This window comes from Ranitomeya imitator, chromosome 8 (assembly GCF_032444005.1).
Source record: "Ranitomeya imitator isolate aRanImi1 chromosome 8, aRanImi1.pri, whole genome shotgun sequence".
Lineage (NCBI taxonomy): Eukaryota > Metazoa > Chordata > Amphibia > Anura > Dendrobatidae > Ranitomeya > Ranitomeya imitator.
Genome location: NC_091289.1, coordinates 138,613,496 through 138,636,875, shown reverse-complemented (window position 1 = coordinate 138,636,875; position 23,380 = coordinate 138,613,496). Strand labels below are relative to the sequence as shown.

The following is a 23,380-nucleotide window of genomic DNA, read 5'->3' as shown; positions in this document are numbered from 1 at the left end:
GGAATTTCTGCAGACTTTTTAGAGAAGTCGGCTGAGTCCAATCCTGGATGGCCTGAACCTTAACCGGATCCATCTCGATAGTAGAAGGGGAAAAGATGAACCCCAAAAATGAAACTTTCTGCACACCGAAGAGACACTTTGATCCCTTCACGAACAAGGAATTAGCACGCAGTACCTGGAAAACCATTCTGACTTGCTTCACATGAGACTCCCAATCATCTGAGAAGATCAAAATGTCATCCAAGTAAACAATCAAGAATTTATCCAGATACTCACGGAAAATGTCATGCATAAAAGACTGAAAAACAGATGGAGCATTGGCAAGTCCGAACGGCATCACCAGATACTCAAAATGACCCTCGGGCGTATTAAATGCCGTTTTCCATTCATCTCCCTGCCTGATTCTCACCAGATTATACGCACCACGAAGATCAATCTTAGTAAACCAACTAGCCCCCTTAATCCGAGCAAACAAGTCAGAAATCAATGGCAAGGGATACTGAAACTTAACAGTGATCTTATTAAGAAGGCGGTAATCAATACACGGTCTTAGCGAACCATCCTTCTTGGCTACAAAAAAGAACCCTGCTCCCAATGGTGACGACGATGGGCGAATATGTCCCTTCTCCAGGGACTCCTTCACATAACTGCGCATAGCGGTGTGTTCAGGTACGGACAAATTAAATAAACGACCCTTAGGGAATTTACTACCAGGAATCAAATCGATAGCACAATCACAATTCCTATGCGGAGGTAGGGCATCAGACTTGGACTCTTCAAATACATCCTGAAAGTCCGACAAGAACTCTGGGATGTCAGAAGGAATGGATGACGAAATAGACAAAAATGGAACATCACCATGTACTCCCTGACAACCCCAGCTGGTTACCGACATAGAGTTCCAATCCAATACTGGATTATGGGTTTGTAGCCATGGCAACCCCAACACGACCACATCATGCAAATTATGCAGTACCAGAAAGCGAATAACTTCCTGATGTGCAGGAGCCATGCACATGGTCAGCTGGGCCCAGTACTGAGGCTTATTCTTGGCCAAAGGTGTAGCATCAATTCCTCTCAACGGAATAGGACACCGCAAAGGCTCCAAGAAAAATCCACAACGTTTAGCATAATCCAAATCCATCAGATTCAGGGCAGCGCCTGAATCCACAAACGCCATGACAGAATACGATGACAAAGAGCACATTAAGGTAATGGACAAAAGGAATTTGGACTGTACAGTACCAATAACGGCAGAGCTATCGAACCGCCTAGTGCGTTTAGGACAATTAGAAATAGCATGAGTAGAATCACCACAATAGAAACACAGTCTGTTCAGACGTCTGTGTTCTTGCCGTTCTACTTTAGTCATAGTCCTGTCGCACTGCATAGGCTCAGGTTTACTCTCAGACAATACCGCCAGATGGTGCACAGATTTACGCTCGCGCAAGCGACGACCGATCTGAATGGCCAAGGACATAGACTCATTCAAACCAGCAGGCATAGGAAATCCCACCATTACATCCTTAAGAGCTTCAGAGAGACCCTTTCTGAACAAAGCCGCTAGTGCAGATTCATTCCACAGAGTGAGTACTGACCACTTCCTAAATTTCTGACAATATACTTCTACATCATCCTGACCCTGGCATAAAGCCAGCAGATTTTTCTCAGCCTGATCCACTGAATTAGGCTCATCGTAAAGCAATCCCAGCGCCTGGAAAAATGCATCAACATTACTCAATGCAGAATCTCCTGGTGCAAGAGAAAACGCCCAGTCCTGTGGGTCGCCGCGCAAAAAAGAAATAATAATCAAAACCTGTTGAATAGGATTACCAGAAGAATGAGGTTTCAAGGCCAAAAATAGCTTACAATTATTTCTGAAGCTCAGGAACTTAGTTCTGTCACCAAAAAACAAATCAGGAATCGGAATTCTTGGTTCTAGCATCGATTTCTGATCAATAGTATCTTGAATCTTTTGTACATTTACAACGAGATTATCCATTGAGGAGCACAGAGCCTGAATATCCATGTCCACAGCTGTGTCCTGAAGCACTCTAATGTCTAGGGGAAAAAAAAGACTGAAGACAGAGCTAAGAAAAAAAAATGATGTCAGGATTTCTTTTTTCCCTCTATTGGGAATCATTGGTGGGGCTCCTTGTACTGTTATGGCTGGCAATCAGGCAACACAGCGTGCAGTAATCAGCGCACATACAGAGATCTGGCAATAACCAAAAACAATAGGACGAGCTCTGAGACGTGGAATCTCTGTAGACTGCAGTACCTGATCTATCCTCACACAACTATAAGCAGCAGTGGATTGCGCCTATCACTACCTATGCAACTCGGCACTGCCTGAGGAGCTGACTAGCCTGAAGATAGAAATACAAGCCTGACTTACCTCAGAGAAATACCCCAAAGGAATAGGCAGCCCCCCACATATAATGACTGTTAGCAAGATGAAAAGACAAACGTAGGAATGAAATAGATTCAGCAAAGTGAGGCCCGATATTCTAGACAGAGCGAGGATAGCAAAGAGAACTATGCAGTCTACAAAAAACCCTAAAACGAAAACCACGCAAAGGGGCAAAAAGACCCACCGTGCCGAACTAACAGCACGGCAGTGCACCCCTTTGCTTCTCAGAGCTTCCAGCAAAAGTTAATAGCAAGCTGGACAGAAAAAACAGAAAACAAACTAGAAGCACTTATCTAGCAGAGCAGCAGGCCCAAGGAAAGATGCAGTAGCTCAGATCCAACACTGGAACATTGACAAGGAGCAAGGAAGACAGACTCAGGTGGAGCTAAATAGCAAGGCAGCCAACGAGCTCACCAAAACACCTGAGGGAGGAAGCCCAGAGACTGCAATACCACTTGTGACCACAGAAGTGAACTCAGCCACAGAATTCACAACAGTAAATCATTCAGCTGCGGCACTGAAAACAAAATCTCTGAGTACTTACAAATACCCGGAGGACACCCGAGTGTGCTCGGGAAATCTCGAGTACCGAGTATACTCGCTCATCACTAATAAGAGCATATGAATGAGGCCTGCCAGTTGTTGCCTTTAAGGATCTATAGATGACTGAATTGCCCTACTTATTATTTTTTTTCCTGGCTTTGCACTTTGTGCAAAGTCTTTCTGAGTGTAGAAGTGTCTACACTTTCCTATTTGTTTTCATGAGGCACTCCAGTTGGTGCCTTCAAGGGTGTATGAATGGTCAGCCTTATAATCTTTTCCTGGCTTTGCACTGGAAAATATTGCTTTCTACGAGAATACATATTGATTATATGAGAGCACATAATGATTATTAGAGAGCACATATTGGTTATATGAGAGTACATATTGATTATATGAGAGTACATATCGGTTACATGAGAGTACATATTTGTTATGTGAGAGTACATATTGGTTATACAACAGTACATATTGAATTAATATAGTATGGGGGCAACAATGAATATAAAAAGCTGGGATCCAACCCTGACCTGAGAATATGAACATGTACAAAAGAAAAGAAACAGCAAAGGCCATATACATTGGGGATCACCAGACAGCAAGGATTTGTGCAACAAACACAACTTTATTAACGTGTAACACAGGACATAAACATTAAAAACATCTAAAAACAATTTAGAACATTGCCTAAAATGAGGCAAATGCCTGTATACAAATCAGAAGGGGAAAAAAAGAAGAAATATGTGTATATGAATAATCCTCAAACTCCTATATGGACAGCATATTTACAGGTATATATTGTCAAAGCAAACCATGCACACAGACACATAACTGCCATATAAATCGCATATATAGGAGAATTAAGGGTACTGAGGTACACAAGCCAATAATGCATGCAGTATAACAACTCTAAAAAGGCCCAAAAGGCCTGTAGTCAGGCCATGAAAAATAAATGGCAAACAGAAATAATGCACGTAGGGTGGTAACACTCATGTAAGTAAAAACAAATATATACAAATATAGCATGAGGCTACATACAAATGATAATCTTAATCACAAAATGATGCGATTTATGGCAGGCATAATAACCCTAGGTGCCCCAATGCTAAAATATAAGTACAAAGTCATAATATTGCACTCTAAATAAACCAACTACCTATGTACAAAGCATGCAAGCTGGCCAATTCCCCTGAAAAAAGTTGGGTATAATAGCCCAATGTTAGTACAAACAGGCACAAAGAAGGAGCGAATACCCTATGTGTGTCGCCACAGCGGTGGCTTCATCAGGGGTGTAGTTTTCGCTACAAATGCCCATGTATAAATACCTTAAATCATGGCGTCTAACTTGATGCAGCTGTGTTTATTCACCTGAACCTGGTGGAGCAGAGATGGACGTAAGGCATCTATCATTAACCAGCGGTACCAACTGCGCAGGCGCCGGCGTGCTGATGCCGGAACTAAACGGCGCTTAGCAACAATGGTGTGTGTGGACGCATACAAGTCGCGCCCGCACATAGACACAGGCGACATGTAATAACGTCATGCTTACAGCGGCTAGGTCTGCGCAGGCGTCGGTATCCTAAACCCGGAAGTGACCGGCACTAGGCAACAGATGATTAACGCATAAACACAGCGCCTGCGCAATGGCAACCAATCAAATGAAAATAGATGTACTAATGCACATAAATGCAGACAAGTAAGGCTATATTCAGGTGCCAAAGGAATACCCAACCACGCACCCCATACCCGGTGGAGTGCATAGTAAAACCGGCACCTGAGCATGGGAACATCTCTGATAAACAGCAAAATAGACATTAAAAATTTGAAATATGTAATGACTTTAATGTAATCACAAGACTTGTATGCAAAAAAGTCCTCCAATCATCATATGTGCAAATACACAGTAGCAGTAATGACCAAGTGCTATAGGTGGTAAAAAAATGCAAATGTTCACTACGAGCATACATAAGCAACAGGGTAAGTATATCAATATGATAGCAAGAATTGTCCTATGGAGGGAAATACCGTAAGAAAGATAACCAGTCAAAAAATAGAATAAATACACCATCAAGTGTCTATGGACCTGAGTACCAAAGCTCAGCTCCACAATACAGAGGAAAAAATGTCACAACGGTACAAAGATGGAAAAGTACACATGCATCAGTGTTGTCCCCAAAGGTGGGCCAGACCAAGGGGAGACACTCAATGCAAAGTACAATAGAGCCATGGAAGCGACCTCAAGAGACAAGGGCTCGAGTACATCGTGCATGGCATGTACTGATATAGAGACCTGCATGGAAAATAGCCACACTCAGCAGAAATGACTGGTCAAAGCAGTTGAATGAGGCACTAGCCTCCATACTTATGTTCCTTATCTCATAGGGGTCGAAGAACGAACCATGAACCTGAGGGAAGAGGAACAAGAAGGGAACCCACATCCCGCCACACCACACGGCACACAAAAGTCCCTGGTACAAAGGAAGGCAATCACACGTTGCTAGGTCATGTGGTTTACGACAAGCCAACTTCTTTACGACAGTACATATTGGTTATATGAGAATACATGTTGGTTATATGAGAGCACATATTGGTTATATGAGAGTACATGTTAGTTATATGAGAGCACATAATGACTATATAAGAGCATATACTGGTTATATTAGTGTACATATTAGTTTTATGAGAGCACATAATGATATGATAGTACATATTGGTTGTATGAGAGTACATATTGGTTATATGAGAGGACGTATTTGTTATATGAGAGTGCATAATGATTATATGAGAGCACATATTGGTTATATGAGAGCACATAATGACTATATAAGAGCATATACTGGTTATATGAGAGTACATATTGGTTACATGAGAGTGCATATTTGTTATATAAGAGTACATATTGGTTATATGAGAGTGCATATTTGTTATATAAGAGTACATATTGGTTATATGAGAGTACATATCTGTTATATGAGAATACATATTGATTGTATTAGAGTACATAATGATTATATGAGAGTACATTGACAGTAAGTTATATGTGAGTACATATAAGTTATATGAGAATACATATTTGTTATATGAGAGTACATATCAGTTATATGAGATTACATATTGAAGAACCTGCTTTTTATATGCAGAGTAATATAATTTAAATTTCTATCCACAGGATTGCTGAGATGGGACTTCACGTGAGAATCTTTACCTTACTGTCACTTGTGTTTCTTCCCATGTATTCTGATGGGTTTCCAAATGGAAAAGTTGAAGCATCTTGCTCATCAATGGTGCCATCCCATGGTGTCAATCCTCAGACTACCTTCCCTCCATATAGTCTCAGCTTTTCTAGTGTCAACTACACAGGAATATTAGGATTTAGAGGTAATGGATCAACATATTTAGGAATGAGCTAGAAGATTTGAGGCATGAGATCAATATTTGACAGTAATGAATTTGTAAACTAATTTATTATCTAATTTTCTGTTGACTTCACAATCGATAAGTTACTCCAGGCTATCAATTTGCATATTATATTTCCCAGAGGAGCATTGCACGGCGAATAAGCCTCCTTACCATGACAAGCCAGAGATGGTATGTCACTCTCCATAAGGAGAAACGATACCCCTTAGACCCCAGTCCAGAGCCTCTCATCTAGCCAAATTAGTTCTCATGCTTTGCACTGACGAGGGTCAACAGCCCGAAACAGCGTGTCTGCGAATTGAGATACTAATTTGGCTTTTATCCTAAGTCATATTGCACGACACGTTAAAGGGTTGATTGTGACTTGTAGGATCGCTACTTGCAACAGGTGGTGCTATAGAGTTTAAAGGTACCTTCACACATAACGATATTGTTAACGATATCGTTGCTATTTGTGACGTAGCAACGATATCGTTAATGAAATCGTTATGTGTGACAGCGACCAACGATCAGGCCCCTGCTGGGAGATCGTTGGTCGCTGAATAAAGTCCAGAACTTTATTTCGTCGCTGGACTCCTGCTGACATCGCTGGATCGGCGTGTGTGACACCGATCCAGCGATGTCTTCACTGGTAACCAGGGTAAACATCGGGTAACTAAGCGCAGGGCCGCGCTTAGTAACCCGATGTTTACCCTGGTTACCATGCTAAAAGTAAAAAAAACAAACACTACATACTTACCTACTGCTGTCTGTCCTCCAGCGCTGTGCTCTGCACTCCTCCTGTACTGGCTGTGAGCCGGAAAGCAGAGCGGTGACGTCACCGCTCTGCTTTCCGGCTCACAGCCAGTACAGGAGGAGAGCAGAGAAGCAGAGCGCAGCGCTGGAGGACAGACAGCGGTAGGTAAGTATGTAGTGTTTGTTTTTTTTTACTTTTAGCATGGTAACCGGGGTAAACATCGGGTTACTTAGCGCGGCCCTGCGCTTAGTTACCCGATGTTTACCCTGGTTACCGGCATCGTTGGTCGCTGTAGAGCTGTCTGTGTGACAGCTCTCCAGCGACCAAACAGCGACGCTGCAGCGATCCGGATCGTTGTCGGTATCACTGCAGCGTCGCTTAATGTGAAGGGGCCTTAAGTCCTCTTTTTCTCAGAAGAGGCAATTTGCATATCCAGGCTATCAGAGACTAATTCTGATGGTGTGGACCCGTCATGCTCTAGTGCTGCTCATTTCTATAATCACGAGATGAGCAAACTCATAGAGGAAGATGAAGATCAGAAATTTCAGGAAATGACTGTATTAAATATATAGGTTCCTTGATGTTGTGCACAAAATTCCAGAGGTCAGGATTCAGGAACCTTAAGATACCTTTTGACAGATATTTCTTCAGCTTCTGAGCTAACGTAAAGCAACTAATGATGAAATGCGGAAACACAAACAGGGAACTGCGACGTTTATTTTTCTTACATGTCTCAATAATGCTCTGTCTGTTCTCTTTTCCTGGATCTGAACTAAACTAATGAAAAATTGTGTTCTTTGTGCCCCCGTGCAGCATCCACCACCAAATGGGGAGGTGTTGCATACAAGGATTCAGTCCAGGAATAATTTTATGAGTCTGATTCCATTCCTGCACCATTGTCCTTACTCAAGTGTTCCTTTGATGGATAATTCCTGAATTTCACGCTATTATTGAGTGTATACTGTATTTACATTTTGTTTCTTATTTTGTAGTCACTCTTAGCAAAGCACCTGGTGGAACCGACTTCAAAGGTTTTATGATCCAGGCTCGTGCACCTAGTGGGGATAACCCCCAGGGTACATTCATCAATGGCACGGATTCACAGACCCTGTGTTCTACACCTGAAGTAAGTTCAGTCTAGGTATACCAAGTCTCTTCTCCATTGTAGGTGCACAGAATTCCTTATTCCTATGAAGACAGCAAGAAAAATGTTATCATTCAGCCGTTTCCTTTGGGCATTGCAAGGGTCTTTTTAGTCCCAGAGCAATTCTATGGATGTCATAAAGCGGCAATATATTAATTGCAACTAATAAATGCCAACATAACTACTAATAAATGCCAATACGGAGGTGCAACAATGTGTCACTAAATTAGTGGCACTAAAGTTTAATGTATATATTTTTTCAAATAGCATAGCATTTCAGAGAATAATGTACTTGTCGGTGGCCAGACTGTGATTCATGCTGCACGTAATTTGGGCAGCGTGAACCGCCTGATAATTCCCCTTTAAGTCTGAGCTTCATCCTTAGCAAATAACCAAAGACTATGTGCCCCATTAGTTGTAGATTGTTTTATCTTTGTACTATATTTAATTTTCTATTCCACTCTATAAACACTGAACATAAAGTAAAAATCCATTTCACATTTTTAACTTGATAGTGATGTTTTCCCATGCCATATCTTTTGTGGGGTGATAACCATTGAGCTGCTCATCTTACCCTTGGTTCGGTCGATTTGTATCCCCATAACCATTCCACTCAATGTCTAGCAGTATACGAGGAGCCAATGCACCAGGACAATGGGACAGTGCCGATAGAATATAAAACATGTTCACATTTTAATGGATTTATATGTTAGAATTATTATCTGATTAATCTTAATTATATTTTATTTGCTTGTATTTCATGAAGTTCCAACACACAGCAGTAACTCACACAAATGCCGCTATGAAATCAAATATATCAGTAATTTGGCTTCCTCCAAAGAAAGCTTCTACAAATATACAATTCAGGTAATGTTGGGTTTTTATGATATTACGGATGTGTCCTATAAATTTTATCCAATTGTGCATTCTGCTTTAGTAAGATTTACATGGCCACACACATATACACTGCTCAAAAAAATAAAGGGAACACTTAAACAACACAATATAACTACAACTCAATCACACTTGTGTGAAATACATCTGTCCAGTTATGAAGCAGCACTGATTGTGAATCAATTTCTCCTGCTATTGTGGTCTAAGGGTATGTGTCCACGTTCAGGATTGCATCAGGATTTCATCAGGATTTTTCATCAGTATTTGTAAGCCAAAACCAGGAGTGGAACAATTAGCGGAAAAGTATAATAGAAACATATGCACCACTTCTATATTTATCATCCACTCCTGGTTTTGGCTTACAAAAACTGATGGAAAATCCTGACCAAATCCTGATGCAATCCTGAACGTGGACACATACCCTAAGGGGTATCGTTTCTCCTTATGGAGAGTGACATACCATCTCTGGCTTGTCAAGGTAAGGAGGCTTATTCGCCGTGCAATGCTCCTCTGGGAAATATAATATGCAAATTGCCTCTTCTGAGAAAAAGAGGACTTAAACTCTACAGCGCCACCTCCTAGAGGAGCATTGCACGGCGAATAAGCCTCCTTACCTTGACAAGCCAGAGCTGGTATTTCACTCTCCATAAGGAGAAACGATACCCCTTAGACCCCAGTCCAGAGCCTCTCACCTAGCCAAATCAGTTCTCATGCTTCGCACTGACGAGGGCCAACAGCCCGAAACACCGTGTCTGCGAATTGATATATTGATTTGGCTTTTATCCTAAGTCATATAGCACGACTTGATAAAGGGTTGATTGTGACTTGTAGGATCGCTACTTCCAACAGGTGGCGCTATAGAGTTTAAGTCCTCTTTTTCTCAGAAGAGGCAATTTGCATATCCTGCTATTGTGCAAATGGAACAGACAACAGGTAGAAATGATAGGCAAGTAGCCAGACAACCACAATAAAGGAGTGTTTCTGCAGGCGGTGACCAAAGACCATTTCTCTTTTATCATTCTTTTTGACTGTTTTTTGGGTCACTTTTCATTTTGTCATTGTTCTCATCCCTAGAGGTTCAATAGCATGAGGTGGTGTCTACAGTACAACCCACAGAAGTTGCTCAGGTAGTACAGCACATCCAGGATGGCACATCAATGCAAGCTTTGGCAAGAAAGGTAGCTGTATCTGTCAGTACAGTGTCCAGAGCAAGGAGCAGATACCAGGAGACAGGTCAACACATCAGGAAACATGGAGGTGGCCATAGGAGGGCAATGACCCAGCTGCTGAACTGCTACCTTCTCCTCTGTGCAAGGAGGAACAGGAGGAGCAGTGCCAGAGCCTTGCAAAGTGACCTCCAGCATGCCACTAACATCCTTGTGTCTACTCAAACTATCAGAAACAGATTCCATGAGGGTGGTATGAGGTCCCAACCTCCACAAGTGGATGTTGTGCTTACAGCCCAACACAGTGCAGGGTGATTGACATTTGCCAGAGAACACCAACATTGGCAGAATTGACATTGGTGCCCTGTGAACTTCACGGATGAGAGCAGGTTCACAGTGAGCACATGTCACAGACATGACAGAGTCTGGAGACACCGTGGAGAATACTCTGCTACCTGTAACATCCTTCAGCATGACTGGAGTGGCAGTAGGTCAGTAATGGTCTGGGGAAGCATTTCTTTGAAGGGCCGCACAGCCCTCCATGTGCTAGCCAAAGGTACCCTGACTGCCATTAGGTACCAAGATGAGATCCTTAGACCCATTGTGAGACCATATGCAGGTCCAGTGGGCCCTGGGTTCCTTCTGATGCATGGGCAAGCTAGGCCTCATATGGCTTAAATGTGTCAGCAGTTCCTGTATGTTGAAGGCATTGATCCTTTGGACTGGCCTCACTGTTCCCCAGACCTGAATTCAATTGAGCACATCTGGGACATCATGTCTCTTTCCATCCGCCAATGCCACGTTGCACCACAGACTGTCCTGAAGTTGACTGCTGCTTTAATCCAGGTCTGGGAGGAGATGTCTCAGAAGAACATCCACCACCTCATCAGAAGCATGCCCAGACATCATAGGGAGGTCGTACAGAAACGTAGAGGCCACACAAACTACTGAGCCGAAATTCCTTGCCTTGAAGCATTTCCACTGAAGTTGGATCAGCCTGTAATTTGATTTAACACTTTGATTTTGAGTACCATTGCAAATCCAGACCAACATGGGATAGTAATTATGATTTGCATTGATAATTTTTATGTTTTACTGTTCTCAATGTATTCCACTATGTATGTAATGAATAAAGATCTGCAATTGGAATATTTCATTCAGTGATATCTAGGATGTGGTATTTTAGTGTTCCCTTTATTTCTGAGCAGTATTTTAATCATACTGGCCATCTAAGTTGATAGTAAGTTTATTGAATCACATTGCAACAATGCAAGCTGGTAAACATGATTTTTCTTATATTTTAAAGGGCTACAGTTGTGGAAGTGAAGATCAAATTTTGGACAAATGTGCTTAGTGATATCATCCCACTTGCTGGTGAAGGATCTCAACTTTTGGTAATAGAACTGTAAAATATATATGTGCTTAACCACTTCCGTTCCCGCAAATAGCCGTACATATACAGTGCCGCGATCACGGGGGCTCACGCTCTATGTTTGAACTAACAACCTGCAGCAACGCCTACGAACAGTACCGATCACAGGCACTTAGCCCCTCTGATGCCGCTGTCAACAGTGACAGCGATATCGAGGAGACCACGCAGGGAGTGGGCTCCCTGTGCACTTCCATTAGGACAATGTGATGCAATCACTTTGTACTGATGGTCCACAGTAATAAAAAAAATAGAGAGTGTGACTTAGGATGAGTTGGAGGTCATGTCAGCTATCATTATGGTATCCGGCATCTTGAATGTCCATGCTACCTCCTGATGAACCGTGATAACGGGGAAACGCATCGGGGTGTCTCCAACTCATGCTAAATCACACTCTCTACTTTTTTTTATTGTGTATCTGTTTACAGGGAAGTTTGGCCATGTTTATATTTCTACAGTCAAACTATGTTGTGTACTTTGGAAGACTTTGGACATGTTGTTGGTTAAGATTTGATATTATTTATGTTGGCTCTACAAACATTCCTGTAGGGAAATTGTACAATATAACATATCTTTTTTTCATCTCTGCTCTCTTTATTATATTGTTTTCCCACCTATGTTGGTAGGGTCATTATAGGGGAGTGAGGGATAGTCCACGGTGAGTGGGGTTGCCAAAAAATCGTTTCTTAGGGTGCCAACCTCCACAGCCAGACAAGGGTGACAATAGGCCATGTAGGATCTTGGTAGGCAACTATAAGGTCATATATATTTCTGTTATTTTACCAATGATTTCACCGGGCTGGTGATTTTAGAATTTGAATATTAAAGGTTATTTTTAAATGGAATTTATGTTCACTAGTGTTGAGCATTCCGATACCGCAAGTATCGGGTATCGGCCGATACTTGCGGTATCGGAATTCCGATACCGAGATCCGATATTTTTGTGGTATCGGGTATCGGTATCGGATACATAGAGATGTGTAAAATAAAGAATTAAAATAAAAAATATTGATATATTTACCTCTCCGGCGGCCCCTGGTGAGTCCGCGGGTAACCGGCAGGCTTCGTTGTTCAAAATCAGCGCTTTTAGGACCTGAGAAACACGTCCCGGCTTCTGATTGGTCGCGGGCCGCCCATGTGACCGCCACGCGACCAATCACAAGCCGCGACGTCACCGCAAGCTATTAGCGCGCTCATTTTTGAAAAATGAGCGCGTTAATGACTTTCAAAGACGTAGCGGCTTGTGATTGGTCGCGGCCACGCGACCAATCACAAGCCGCGACGTCACCGCAAGCTATTAACGCGCTCATTTTTAAAAATGAGCGCGTTAATGGCTTTCAAAGACGTAGCGGGTTGTGATTGGTCGCGGCCGCGACCAATCACAAGCCGCGACGTCACCGCAAGCTATTAACGCGCTCATTTTTAAAAATGAGCGCGTTAATGGCTTTCAAAGACGTAGCGGGTTGTGATTGGTCGCGGCCGCGACCAATCACAAGCCGCGACGTCACCGCAAGCTATTGACGCGCTCATTTTTAAAAATGAGCGCGTTAATGGCTTTGAAAGACATAGCGGCTTGTGATTGGTCGCGTGGCCGCGACCAATCACAAGCCGCGACGTCACCGCAAGCTATTGACGCGCTCATTTTTAAAAATGAGCGCGTTAATGGCTTTGAAAGACATAGCGGCTTGTGATTGGTCGCGTGGCCGCGACCAATCACAAGCCGCTATGTCTTTGAAAGCCATTAACGCGCTCATTTTTAAAAATGAGCGCGTTAATAGCTTGCGGTGACGTCGCGGCTTGTGATTGGTCGCGGCCGCGACCAATCACAACCCGCTACGTCTTTGAAAGCCATTAACGCGCTCATTTTTAAAAATGAGCGCGTTAATAGCTTGCGGTGACGTCGCGGCTTGTGATTGGTCGCGGCCGCGACAAATCACAACCCGCTACGTCTTTGAAAGTCATTAACGCGCTCATTTTTCAAAAATGAGCGCGCTAATAGCTTGCGGTGACGTCGCGGCTTGTGATTGGTCGCGGCCGCGACCAATCACAACCCGCTACGTCTTTGAAAGTCATTAACGCGCTCATTTTTCAAAAATGAGCGCGCTAATAGCTTGCGGTGACGTGGCGGCTTGTGATTGGTCGCGTGGCGGTCACATGGGCGGCCCGCGACCAATCAGAAGCCGGGACGTGTTTCTCAGGTCCTAAAAGCGCTGATTTTGAACAACGAAGCCTGCCGGTTACCCGCGCTGAGTTCAGGGGCCGCCGGAGAGGTAAATATATCAATATTTTTTATTTTTATTCTTTATTTTACACCTCCCTATGGATCCCAGGGCCTGAAGGAGAGTTTCCTCTCCTTCAGACCCTGGGAACCATGAGAATACCTTCCGATACTTGATGTCCCATTGACTTGTATTGGTATCGGATATCGGTATCGGCGATATCCGATATTTTTCGGGTATTGGCCGATACTATCCGATACCGATACTTTCAAGTATCGGACGGTATCGCTCAACACTAATGTTCACATATGAATGATTTAGGATTTCCTTTACCTATCTGATTTGGTAAGACTGCTTGCTTACATTCCCAAGGGGTTATAATTTCCAAAATGGGGTCACTTGAGTTGGGATTCTGCTTATTTAACTCTTTATATGGAATCCACAAACTATTCTTAAAAAATCTGCCCTCCAGGAGGCAAATAGCACTCAATCCCTCCCGAGTCTCTCCGTATGGCTAAGCAGTATTGTACAGCAACATGTGGGGTATTTCTACATACAGCAGAAATTGTGGGACAAGTTTTGATGCCATTTTTCTTTTAAAACTTTGGGCTAACACACAATCTTGGTAGTAAAAATGTAAATTATTTTTTCATCACTACCCAATGGTATAAAATTCTGGGGTCTCAATATAATCACTGCACCCCTAGATGACTTCATTCAGAGGTTTAGTTTGTAAAATTGGGTCACTTATGGTTATTCTGCTGTTGTGGAACCTCAGGGGCTCTGTCAATGTAACATGGCACCCTCAAACAAGCGGATCATGGCGTTTCTTCCCTTCTGGGCTTTGCCCTGTGCCTCAAAAGTAGAAGAAATGCTAGCACAGGCTTCCTGCATCCATTGTTTCAGATGCTGCACATCTCGTACCTTCACAGCATAGACAATTGCCTTCAGATGACCCCAAAGATAAAAGTCTAAGGGGGTCAGATCGGGAGACCTTGGTGGCCATTCAACTGGCCCACGACAACCAATCCACTTTCCAGGAAACTGTTCATGTAGGAATGCTCGGACCTGACTGTTGTGAATTCTGCTCTTGGGCTCCCTCCGGTGGTTATGAGTGGTAGTGCTGCGGTAGTTGGATCGCAGCATTTATCAGGTGTATCCATGTTTTGCAATCTGGGCTGGGCTATTTAAGTCCTGCTTTATCCTTTAGTCAGTGCCAGTTGTCCATTGTTTTTGGAGGATTCACATCCATTCCTGGTCTCTCCTGGTCTGCTGTTCATTTCTTCAAAGATAAGTTCTGGCCTTGTTTTTGCTGTCCACCTGCTGTGGACAATATAGTTCTTTGCATTTTCATGTTTTGTTTTGTCCAGCTTTGTCTGTGAAGGATTTTTTGCAGCCAAGCTGTGTCTCTGGAGATGCAGATATACCCTCCATGTCTTTAGTCAGATGTGGTGATTTGTATTTTCCGTGGTGGATATTTTCTAGCGTTTTTATACTGACCACATAGTACTCTGTTCTATTCTTTCTTTTTAGCTAGTATGGCCTCCTATGCTAAATTCTGATTTCATGTCTGCGTATGTTATTTCCTGTTGTGAATTCTGTTATCGAACTCCCTCCTGTGGTCATGAATGGTACTTCGGCGAGTTCTGTCCATGGACTCCCTCTGGTGGCTGTGAGTGGAGCTGCTGCTTCTGAGGTTCCTTCCACAGGTGACTTAAGCTATTCTTTAGTTGGCTGCTCTATTTAACTCCACTCAGATCGTTACTCCATGCCAGCTGTCAATGTTTTTGTACCCTTGCAGTGAGATGATCCACACAAGAGGACAGACCCTGAATGTCCATATCTACACCTGTGTCCTGAACCACCCAGAGGTAAAGGGGAAAAGAAAGACAAAACACACTGCAGAGAAAAAAAAATGGTCTCAGAACTTCTCTTATCCCTCTATTGAGATGCATTAACACTTTGGGCCAGCTGTACTGTTAAGGATCTGGCGGTTAGGACTGTTATGGACCTGGTGGTTAGGAGCACCCGGAACGACCTGATAGTTAAAACAACACAGGACAAGCTCTGGGAAGTGGGAACTCTGCTGACCGCAACCCCTAAACCTATCACACACACTAGAAATAGCCGTGGAGCGTACCTAACTCTACCTAGACGCCTCTTCACAGCCTAAGAGCTAACTAGCCCTAAAGATAGAAAATAAAGCCTACCTTGCCTCAGAGAAATTCCCCAAAGGAAAAGGCAGCCCCCACATATATTGACTGTGAGTAAGATGAAAGTCACAAACACAAAGATGAAATAGGTTTCAGCAAAGGGAGGCCAGACTTACTAAACAGACAGAGGATAGGAAAGGTATATTTGCGGTCAGCACAAAAAATTACAAAAAACCACGCAGAGTGTGCAAAAAGACCTCCGCACCGACTCACGGTGCGGAGGTGCCACTCTGCATCACAGAGCTACCAGCTAGCAAGGCAAAATCATAATAGCAAGCTGGACAAGAAAATAATGAACAAATAATTAACTAGCAGGGACTTAGCTTCTGCTGGAGTAGACAGGTCACCAGAAAGATCCAGGAGCGAACTGAACCAGTACAATAACATTGACAGCTGGTATGGAGTAACGATCTGAGTGGAGTTAAATAGAGCAGCCAACTAAAGAATAGCTTAAGTCACCTGTGGAAGGAACCTCAGAAGCAGCAGCTCCACTCACAGCCACCAGAGGGAGTCCATGGACAGAACTCGCCGAAGTACCATTCATGACCACAGGAGGGAGTTCGATAACAGAATTCACAACAATTTCCCTCTCCTCTCACAGTCAATATTTGTGGGGGGCTATCTATCCTTTGGGGATTTTCTCTGAGGCAAGATAGGTTTCCTGTTTCTGTCTTTAGGGGAAGTTAGTTCTTAGGCTGTGTCTAGGGAGTGTTATGTACCCCCCACGGCTACTTCTAGTTGCGCTGCTAGGTTCAGGGTTTGCGGTCAGTACAGGGACCACCTTCTCCAGAGTCCGTCTCATGCTGCTCCTAGGCCACCAGATCATAACAGTACAACTGGCCAACAATGAGTTAAATGCATCTCAGAAGAAGGGAAGGAAGCTCTTGAGCCATTTATTTTTCTCCAGTCTATTTTGTGTTCTCTTCCCTCTTAATCTCTGGGTGGCTACGGAACCTAGTAATAACATGAATGTTCAGGAGTTAGCTTCTCGGGTGGATCAGCTTGCTGCTAGGGTACAGGGTATTTCAGATTTTATTATTCAGACTCCTGCCTTAGAACCTAAGATTCCCACTCCTGATTTGTTTTTTGGTGACAGATCCAAATTTTTGAGTTTCAAAAATAATTGTAAACTGTTTTTTGCATTGAGACCCCGTTCTTCTGGTGGTCCCATTCAGCAGGTTAAAATCATCATATCCTTGCTGCGTGGTGACCCACAGGACGGGGCATTTTCCCTGGAATCTGGCAATCCTGCTTTGCTTAATGTTGATTCTTTCTTTCAAGCATTGGGGTTATCGTATGATGAGCCTAATTCTGTGGATCAAGCTGAGAAGATGTTGGCCCTGTGTCAGGGTCAAGAAGCGGCAGAATCGTATTGCCAGAAATTTAGAAAATGGTCTGTACTGACTAAATGGAATGAGGATGCCTTGGCGGAAATTTTCAGAAAGGGTCTTTCTGAATCCGTTAAAGATGTTATGGTGGGGTTTCCCACGCCTGCTGGTCTGAGTGATTCTATGTCTTTGGCCATTCAGATTCATCGGCGGTTGCTCGAGCGCAGAGTTGTGCACACTGTGGCGTTGTCCTCCGAAAGGAGCCCTGAGCCTATGCAGTGTGATAGGATTTTGTCTAGAGCTGAACGACAAGGATTTAGGCGTCAGAATAGGTTGTGTTTTTACTGCGGCGATTCTGCTCATGTTATTTCTGATTGCCCTAAGCGTACCAAGAGAATCGCTAGTTCTGTTACCATCAGTACTGTACAACCAAAATTCCTGTTATCTGTGACCTTGATCTGCTCATTATCGTCATTTTCTGTCATGGCATTTGTGGATTCAGGCGCTGCTCTGAATTTAATGGACTTAGAATTTGCCAGACGTTGTGGTTTTCCCTTGCAGCCTTTGCAGAACCCTATTCCTTTAAGGGGGATTGATGCTACACCGTTGGCTAAAAATAAACCTCAATTTTGGACACAGCTGACCATGTGCATGGCACCAGGCATCAGGAAGATTGTTGTTTTCTGGTGTTGCATAATTTGCATGATGATATGGTGCTGGGTTTTCCATGGTTACAGCTACATAATCCAGTGTTAGATTGGAAATCCATGTCTGTGACTAGTTGGGGTTGTCAGGGGGTTCATGATCACGTTCCTTTGATGTCAATTTCCTCTTCCCCCTCTTCTGAAATTCCTGAGTTTTTGTCAGATTTCCAGGATGTATTCGATGAGCCTAAATCTAGTTCCCTTCCACCACATAGGGACTATGATTGTGCTATTGACTTGATTCCAGGTTGAAAGTGCCCTAAGGGTCGACTTTTCAACCTGTCTGTGCCAGAACATGCCACCATGCGGAGCTATACTAAGGAGTCTTTGGAGAAGGGGCATATTCGGCCATCTTCTTCACCATTGGGAGCAGGTTTTTTTTTTGTTGCCAAGAAGGATGGCTCCTTGAGACCGTGTATTGATTATCGCCTCTTGAATAAGATCACGGTCAAATTTCAATACCCTTTGCCTTTGCTTACTGATTTGTTTGCTAGGATTAAGGGGGCTAGCTGGTTTACTAAGATTGACCTTCGAGGGGCATATAATCTTATTCGTATTAAACAGGGTGATGAATGGAAAACTGCATTTAATACGCCTGAAGGCCATTTTGAATACCTAGTGATGCCATTCGGACTCTCTAATGCCCCATCTGTGTTCCAGTCCTTCATGCATGATATCTTTCGGAGTTATCTTGATAAATTCATGGTTGTATATTTGGATGATATTTTGATTTTTTCCGATGATTGGGAGTCTCATGTGAAACAGGTCAGGATGGTATTTCAGATCCTCCGTGATAATGCTTTATTTGTGAAGGGGTCGAAGTGCCTCTTTGGAGTGCAGAAGGTTTCTTTTTTGGGCTTCATTTTTTCTCCCTCATCTATAGAAATGGATCTGGTTAAGGTTCAGGCCATTCATGATTGGATTCAGCCCACATCTGTGAAGAGCCTTCAGAAATTCTTAGGCTTTGCTAATTTTTATCGTCGTTTCATAGTAACATAGTAACATAGTAACATAGTTAGTAAGGCCGAAAAAAGACATTTGTCCATCCAGTTCAGCCTATATTCCATCATAATAAATAAATACCCAGATCTACGTCCTTCTACAGAACCATAGTAACATAGTTTCATTGCCAACTTCTCCAGTGTGGTTAAACCTCTGACCGATTTGACGAAGAAAGGCGCTGATGTGACAAATTGTTCCTCTGCGGCTGTTTCTGCCTTTCAGGAGCTTAAACGCCGATTTACTTCTGCCCCTGTGTTGCGTCAGCCGAATGTTTCTCTTCCATTTCAGGTTGAGGTTGACGCGTCTGAGATTGGGGCAGGGGCCATTTTGTCTCAGAGGAATTCTGATGGTTCCTTGATGAAACAGTGTGCCTTCTTTTCTCGGAAGTTTTTGCCTGCGGAGCGCAATTATGATGTCGGCAATCGGGAGTCGTTGGCTATGAAGTGGGCATTTGAGGAGTGGCGTCATTGGCTTGAGGGGGCCAAGCACCGTATTGTGGTCCTGACCGATCATAAGAATCTGATTTACCTCGAGTCTGCCAAACAGCTGAATCCTAGACAGGCTCGATGGTCCCTGTTTTTCTCCCGTTTTGATTTTGTGGTCTCATACATTCCTGGTACTAAGAATGTTAAGGCGGATGCCCTGTCTAGGAGTTTTTTTCCTGATTTCCCTGGGGTTCTTGAGCCGGTCGGCATTTTGAAGGAAGGGGTTATTCTTTCTGCCATCTCCCCTGATTTACGACGGGTTCTTCAGGAATTTCAGGCTAATAAACCTGACCGCTGTCCAGTGGGGAAACTGTTTGTTCCTGATAGATGGACTAGTAAAGTGATTTCTGAGGTTCATTGTTCTGTGTTGGCCGGTCATCCTGGCATTTTTGGTACCAGAGATTTGGTCTGGTTGTCTTCCCGTAATGTTCCTATGAAGGTTTCTTCCCCTAAGTTCAAGCCTCGGTTTATTGGTCCTTATAAGATTTCTGAGATTATCAATCCAGTGTCTTTTCGTTTGGCCCTTCCAGCCTCTTTTTCCATCCATAATGTTTTCCATAGATCTTTGTGGTGTATGTGGTGCCCGTTGTTCCCTCTGTTGATCCTCCGGCTCCGGTGTTGATTGATGGGGAGTTGGAGTATGTGGTTGAGAAGATTTTGGATTCTTGTTTTTCGAGGCGGAAGCTTCAGTATCTGGTCAAATGGAAAGGTTATGGCCAGGAGGATAATTCTTGGGTTGTTGCCTCCAATGTTCATGCTGACGATTTGGCTCGTGCCTTTCATTTGGCTCATCCTGATTGGCCCGGGGGCTCTGGTGAGGGTTCGGTGACCCCTCCTCAAGGGGGGGGGGTACTGTTGTGAATTCTGCTCTTGGGCTCCCTCCGGTGGTTATGAGTGGTAGTGCTGCGGTAGTTGGATCGCAGCATTTATCAGGTGTATCCATTTTTTGCAATCTGGGCTGGGCTATTTAAGTCCTGCTTTATCCTTTAGTCAGTGCCAGTTGTCCATTGTTTTTGGAGGATTCACATCCATTCCTGGTCTCTCCTGGTCTGCTGTTCATTTCTTCAAAGATAAGTTCTGGCCTTGTTTTTGCTGTCCACCTGCTGTGGACCATATAGTTCTGTGCATTTTCATGTTTTGTTTTGTCCAGCTTTGTCTGTGAAGGATTTTTTGCAGCCAAGCTGTGTCTCTGGAGATGCAGATATACCCTCTATGTCTTTAGTCAGATGTGGTGATTTGTATTTTCTGTGGTGGATATTTTCTAGCGTTTTTATACTGACCGCATAGTACTCTGTTCTATTCTTTCTTTTTAGCTAGTATGGCCTCCTATGCTAAATTCTGATTTCATGTCTGCGTATGTTATTTCCCTCTTCTCTCACAGTCAATATTTGTGGGGGGCTATCTATCCTTTGGGGATTTTCTCTGAGGCAAGATAGGTTTCCTGTTTCTGTCTTTAGGAGAAGTTAGTTCTTAGGCTGTGTCGAGGGGTCTAGGGAGTGTTAGGTACCCCCCACGGCTACTTCTAGTTGCACTGCTAGCATCAGGGTTTGCGGTCAGTACAGGGACCACCTTCTCCAGAGTCCGTCTCATGCTGCTCCTAGGCCACCAGATCATAACACCTGACACCCATAATGTGGTGGTTCACCATCTTGCTGGAAAAACTCAGGGAACATGCCATCTTCAGTGTATAAAGAGGGCAACACATCATCATGTAGCAATTTCAGATATCCAGTGGCATTGAGGTTTTCATTGATGAAGAATGGCCCCACTATCTTTGCACCCCATATACCACACCATACCATGTGCAACATCTGAAACAACGAATACTGGAAGCCTGTGCTAGCATTTCATCTGTGGTGTTGCTATCACTGTGTCCAAAGTGGGAGAAGAGGGTTGCATTGACAATCCAACACAATGGGCAGCACTTTGAACACATTTTATAAGTGGTCATAAACTTGTAAAAAACTCATGAAAGATTAAAGTTACTTTGAAACTAAGCACACCATTGTTTTTCTTGTGAAATTCTCAATAAGTTTGATGTGTCACATGAGCCTCTTCCCATTGGAAAAAATAAAGTTGGATCCAAAATGGCCGACTTCAAAATGGCCGCCATGGTAACCACTCATCTTGAAAAGTTTTTCCCCTCCCATATACTAATGTGCCACAAACAGGAAGGTGATATCACCAACCATTCCCATTTTATTTAGGTGTATCCATAAAATGGCCCACCCTGTATTTAAAGATTAAATAAATCTATAGGCGAAGAGAAAAACAAGGAATTAAGTGTTTCCTATCTCACTCTTGAAAGTGTCCTCAAATATGTCCCTTTTGTTTTGAACCTCATGAGGTTTATTCTTACTCACAACTATTTTCTCCTAGACAGTAAGTACTTCCACCAGCGGAGGGGAACTGCCATGGGAGGTTCCTGTGCGCCATCTTATGCTAATCTCCTCCTGGGCTTGTGGGAGGAAACTATCGTGTTCCCTGGTGAAGATAGTGGTGGTCAGGAAAGATCATAGCATGGTATCTATATGTAGATGACGTGTTTGTCCTCTGGACTGGTAGACAGGAGTATTTCTCTAATTTTGTTTGGGACCTTAAAATTAATGAAATCTGTTTAAAGGGAACCTGTCACCCCGTTTTTTCAGATTGAGATAAAAATACTGTTAAATAGGGCCTGCGCTGTGCGTTACAATAGTGTATGTAGTGTACCCTGATTCCCCACCTATGCAGTGAAATACATTACCAAAGTCGCCGTTTTCGCCTGTCAATCAGGCTGGTCAGGTCAGGTGGGCGTGGTGACATCGCTGTTTCTTCCCCAGTTTTCTGTTGGTGGCGTAGTGGTGTGCGCATGTCCAATTTCCGAACCCACTGCGCGCTGGTGAAGAAAAAGCGCGTGATCTGCGCTATTACCCTTGTCATCGGTGGGGGCGGCCATCTTCCTGAGGCCGCGCGTGCGCAGATGGAGTGCTCTGCTGCACGGGGCTTCAGGAAAATGGCCGCGGGATGCCGCGCGTGCGCAGATGGAGATCGCGGCGGCCATTTTCCTGAAGCCGAGATGCAAACGGCTTTGGGAAAATGGAAATATGTTAGAAAGTTGTGCCATTTTGTTACATTCCTTGTTTTGTCTTTCAGGCTCCGGCATTAGGCCAGCTTGTTCTCTGCAGCACTATACTGCTCTGTGCTCTGTTCAGCATCTGACCCGTGGAAACCTAAACTAATGGACAGTATGGAGGGCTTGTCATCAGGTGCTATAAGGATGTTCCACTTGCCCTGTGAAGTATGAAAACCTCAAGTATTATTTTCTGCATTTCCATTATGCATTTGTATGTTTACTTTAAGTGTCTTAAGAATAAACTAATTTTAAGGTCTAATTTTAGATTCTGTCCAGTTATTGTTTTTGTCTTAAAGTGTTTCTCCACTTTCAAAAGAAAAGTGATTATAGTTCAGGACTTTGCAGTATGAACATTTTTCAAATTCACTCTGTAAAAGGATTCTGCTGTGAAACCACACACAAAACTAAACAGTGTCCTGCTTCTGCTGCTAAGCTAGTGTCTTAATGGGGGTTTCCACAAGTTCATTTTCATCAATACATCTTGGAATAATAATAATTTCCACAATTGGATGTGTTTAAATAAAATGTTTCTGTGCTGAGATAATCTTATAAATGTGCCCCTGCTGTGTACTGTG

The 23,380-nt window shown here is 43.4% G+C and overlaps 1 protein-coding gene across 2 annotated transcripts in view; it reads left to right on the top strand.

Annotated features, from left to right (window-relative positions):
* Positions 1-23,064, top strand: part of LOC138647994 (defense protein l(2)34Fc-like) — a 43,792-nt gene extending 20,728 nt beyond the window's left edge. The window contains exons 1-6 of one of the 2 annotated variants that reach the window (XM_069737429.1): positions 5,352-5,454; positions 6,123-6,331; positions 8,099-8,232; positions 9,017-9,117; positions 11,617-11,704; positions 22,826-23,064. In XM_069737429.1, the coding sequence (XP_069593530.1) occupies positions 6,133-6,331; positions 8,099-8,232; positions 9,017-9,117; positions 11,617-11,704; positions 22,826-22,891 (588 nt within the window). In that variant the 5' untranslated portion in view covers positions 5,352-5,454; positions 6,123-6,132 and the 3' untranslated portion in view covers positions 22,892-23,064. Of the gene's footprint in view, positions 1-5,351; positions 5,455-6,122; positions 6,332-8,098; positions 8,233-9,016; positions 9,118-11,616; positions 11,705-22,825 lie in introns of those variants that run through there. The other variant, XM_069737428.1, reaches the window with a different exon arrangement.
* Positions 23,065-23,380: the final 316 nt, after the last annotated feature.